This window comes from Euphorbia lathyris, chromosome 7 (genome assembly GCF_963576675.1).
Source record: "Euphorbia lathyris chromosome 7, ddEupLath1.1, whole genome shotgun sequence".
NCBI lineage: Eukaryota > Viridiplantae > Streptophyta > Magnoliopsida > Malpighiales > Euphorbiaceae > Euphorbia > Euphorbia lathyris.
The window spans coordinates 45563744-45568295 of NC_088916.1; the positions used below are offsets into that span (position 1 = coordinate 45563744).

At 32.5% G+C, this 4552-nt stretch overlaps 1 protein-coding gene across 4 annotated transcripts; it reads left to right on the plus strand.

Moving 5' to 3' along the window:
• LOC136234880 (protein SYM1-like) lies at nt 1-2607 on the plus strand. 4 transcript variants are annotated; one of them, XM_066024368.1, is made up of 4 exons: nt 15-730; nt 933-1158; nt 1765-1901; nt 2005-2607. In XM_066024368.1, exons 1-4 carry the CDS (start codon nt 455-457, stop codon nt 2086-2088), a joined length of 723 nt encoding a protein of 240 aa, XP_065880440.1. In that variant the 5' UTR covers nt 15-454; the 3' UTR covers nt 2089-2607. The 4 variants fall into 4 exon arrangements, with proteins under 4 accessions (XP_065880442.1, XP_065880443.1, XP_065880440.1 ...); XM_066024369.1 differs by having other exon boundaries at nt 27-730; nt 1777-1901; XM_066024370.1 differs by lacking the exon at nt 2005-2607 and having other exon boundaries at nt 1-730; nt 1286-1896.
• Nucleotides 2608-4552: the final 1945 nt, after the last annotated feature.

The window sequence follows — 4552 nt, forward strand, 5'->3', positions numbered from 1 at the left end:
GTGAAACGCTAAACGCTCCTGCGAAAAGTTAAAATAAACACCCACTAAATAGATAGATCATACAAAGAGTTGAATCAAATAGATCATATATGTATACTAAAGTGGGGAAAAAAAAAAAAAAAACGCTACATATTCGAAAAATAATTATTTGCAATAGAAACAAAAATAAAACTTCTTAAAATATCATATAAATAAATGTTTATATTTTACCACAATTGTGTGGTTATCCATAGCATCAGCATGTAAAGCAATAGAGGCTGACACAAACAAAACAGACTTGCTAGGATTTGGCATGTGGCTGCCAGAGTCAAAGAGTTTACAATTTGTGGCCCGCAAATCCCTCATTTTTCATTCCACAGCGCCACCGTAGAATGGATAATATCTCGGCGCTTTAAAAACAGAGATTGCGCAAGCATTTCGTTTCTTTTCCCCTGCCAATACTTCCTTCCTCGCAATGACCTTCGCTTCCTATGTAAGAAACATTACCAAACCCTCCTATCATACCTATATCTGCAGGTCCAGACAACAATGGAGTTTCAATTTCAGACCTCATCAATTCATCAAGACCAGAGATTCCAATCTATTTCTCTTCCATTCTTATTCAACATCCAATTCCAAACCTAAAATTGGCTTTATCGGTTGGTATTTGGGGAAGCTTGAATCGCGCCCAATTGCCACTAAGACTATCACAACTTCTCTCATTTATGCTGCTGCTGACTTAACCGCTCAGGTATAATCTCTCATTAAATATTCCATCTTTGGCGCCTATTCATAATTCGTGATTGCCTTGGTTTATTCAATTCCATACTGAACTCTTTGGTTTTCTCAGTAATTGATACAAGTGCCTCTCCCTCACTCCAATGTTAATGTTTCAATTGGTTAATTTTTAGGTCCATATGTATAGTTTGATAAAAACTTTAATATGTTATCAGGTATTTTCAAGTTCGTCTGGTTCATTCGACTTGATAAGGACTTCACGCATGGCTGCATATGGGCTGCTACTCTTAGGGCCATCACAGCATATATGGTTCAATTTTATGTCAAAAGCTTTGCCTAAACGAGATGTCTTGTCTACCTTGAAGAAAACCTTCCTGGGACAGGCTTTTTATGGACCCGCTAATGCTATTGTTTTCTTCTCCTACAATGCAGCTTTACAAGGTAATCAAAATTGCCTTGTCCATTATAATTTTGACTACTTGCTATGATGCCTATTTGCATTCATGAGTGCCTTGCATTACTTTTACGAGCTGGTAATGTTGTAGTAATGTCATGTCGTGTTGCACAGAAACTCTCCTCCGTTTCCGTTTCGGTATCCCTATCCTACAATATAGCATGTCACACTTGATTTTTGCTTGGAAGGTGAGAGCTTGCTCTGTTGAGTCAATTATAGAAATTATATTGCATAAATTTGCCTAGGCAATCTATAATATGTCAATGATTTTTTCAGTATTACCTGGCTGTAATTGGATGCTCATGTGTGTCCAAACTTATTTCGTAGTCTAGCTTGAGCTGCACTGGTTTAGTGAAATAGAAGGCTAGCTAGCTAGATTTTAGTGCTTTATGATGATGACATAAAATTTAGCAAGGTTTCAATTGACTGACTTGTGCTTCTGATTAAATTCCTTCTTCTCCATTTTCCTTCCACACAACTCAAAGACTTCCTCCAAAAGAAAGCTTCAATTAACCTGAAGGCCACTGGCTTCTACTTTAGGTTTGGTTGTGCTCTATGATTACTTTATGTTCCTTGCTGAGATTTAAACTCAGTATCGCATTCAGGGGAAAATCGTGCTGAGATTGCTGCCAGATTAAAGCGTGATGTCCTCCCAACATTGAAAGCAGGTCTTTGTTATTGGCCAATCTGTGATTTCTTCACCTACAAAAGTGTTCCACCTCATTTGCAGGTATATTTATTGGCTTCCTTTTATTGTTCTAACTTCTAAGCACATTGAAGAATTTATTGTGTTAATCTTATAACTTGATTAATATGTGGTTTATTATTGGCAGCCATTGGTGAACAGCTCATGCGCGTATTTATGGACAATATATCTAACATACATGGCAAGCTTGCAAAAAGTTAGCTCCAATTAGTATTTAGATTCTGTCTCCAAATAACTGAAGAAAGAGGAGACTGTTACTAATCTTGCTGATTCTAGATTATATATTCATTATTACTAGTAAGCAGCATTCTTTGAGTTCTAGACAATCAGTTAAGTTTTCGGAATTAAAATACATTTCCACTGCAGATCAGAGAGCACGTATTTCGTTAGTGATTTCTTTGCCTCGGCCTTGAATTTAGACTGGATTATCAGAACAGAATACATTTTTGTTCTTACCTCCCTTCTGAAACTAGTACTAAAGTTTTGTTATCAGTATTTTATATATGCGTGTGATAGATGTTGATGAAAGTTATTCTGTGAGGGTGAACTGAGGTTTCTTTTGTCACCATGTCTATCTTGAGTTAAGGGCACTTTAGTTAAACTAAATAATTTGTTGTTAGGCACAGTTATGAACAAATATTATCTGTAAAGTGTTCTACTTTTAAATTTTGTAATGTATTATGACAATGTCTGTAAATTTTGATACGTTTTTAACATTAAGAGATCTTATTGGCTATTCTTCAGCTTTCTCCTTGCTTTTCAAGTTTGCAGGGATGTATTATGAATCCTATTCTCTTCCTATTAAACCTCATCTTAACTTAACCAATTGATCGGCTAAATTGCCTAAAGAACAACACGTAGTTAATCACTTTATAAATCCCAAAGTATTCGAAGATCAAACTCAAAGGATGAGGTTATCGATTCTTATTTTAACTAAACTTCACTTTTAGAAGCAATAAACAGGTTTTTGGATTGTGTTATTAAGACTAAGAAAACAAAACCAATTAAGGTTAGCTTGAGTGGTTAAGAACCGCAAGTCGCTTAACCTAGATTTCGAGTTCAAATCCTAGCGTTTACAGAAAGCTTTAATTGGAAAAGGATCCACCTAAAGGGTGTCTGACGAGCTTCAAAGTACTTTGTCATGGGTCTATATTGAGTCTCTGATGATGAACAAGACATAATGCTATGTTTCTTAGAATGCAAGATATAAGTGAGTGTCCTAAGAAAACAACATACCCTACGATAGATTTTCTTGTTTTAGAACAAGATGTCCAAACTGATCCTAGGAAAGCCTGAAGGGTAAATTTGTTTACGTAAGGGAAAAACAAACCAAGGCCTGGAGCCCTTTAAGTATCTATCTCAACACTCTATTAGCACGAGTAAGGCTCTGTTCTTTATTACTGAAAAAAACTGAACTGAACTGAACTGAATGCTACTGAACTGAACTGAATGATACTGAATACTGAACTGAACTGAATTTAACTGAATGCTACTGAACTTAACTGAATGATACCGAACTTAACCGAATTTAATCGAACGTAACAATAATGATGATATTAGACTTTAAAATAATTTAATGATAATATTGGACATTAATAAGCTTATAATAATAATAATAATAATAATATTTCTATCAAAAAAAATAATATCAATAATAAATAAACATATTATTAAAGATTAAACTAAATTAAATATCAAATAAAATCTAGGCTCGATAAAATCCTATGACATTAAATAAAAATGAGTCTAATTTAAATTAAAAATATAAATTACATACAAACACAAATTTATATATAATTTAAAGCCTATGAAATTAAATACAAATTTTTATATGAATACACACTCTTAACTTTTTATTACAATTAAGTATTAAGGTACAAAAATACCTTTAACGTTTTGGGTCTGGGGTTATTTTACTCCTAACGTCTAAATATGAATTTTCATATGAATACAAAATCTTGACTCAATTTATCAATGTTAAGGGTAAAATTGCTATTGGCTTCTAATATTAGGGATAAAATTGCACTATTTGAGATATTAAGGTAGTTGAGCCAGTTAATTTTTTAGAGCATTGTAATGTAAACGTATTAATATAATATTTATTTACTTTTCGCAAAATTTGCAAATAAGTTGCACCAAATAATTATAATTATAATAAATAATGATAATATATATAATGACAAAGCATAAATTATATATAAATATAATTATAATAAAAATAGATAAATTAATATATAATAAATTATAATAATTATAATAAATTGCTGAAATTATAAATAAATAATGATAATAATAATAAATTATATATAAATAATAATAATATATAATAATTATAATAAATAATGATAAATTGAATACTGAAACTGAATACTGAACTGAACTGAACTGAACTGAACTGAACTGATTACTACTGAACTGAACTGAACTGAACTGATTGTTACTGAAATTAAGTAATAAAGAACAGGGCCTAAGGTCCATGATTGCGTGTAATACTGCTTGTTAAAGATTGTCGGCCTGTCTAAATACATAAAGCGAGCGTTTCAGCTTGCTGTGGATGAAGCCTAGCTGAATAGGTTTTCATCCACGAGAGGTCCATCATGACGTTACGAACTGTTTAAATTCAGAGTCCAATTGAGAAAACTAAAAACTTGATAAGGCTGGAATAGCACAAAAAA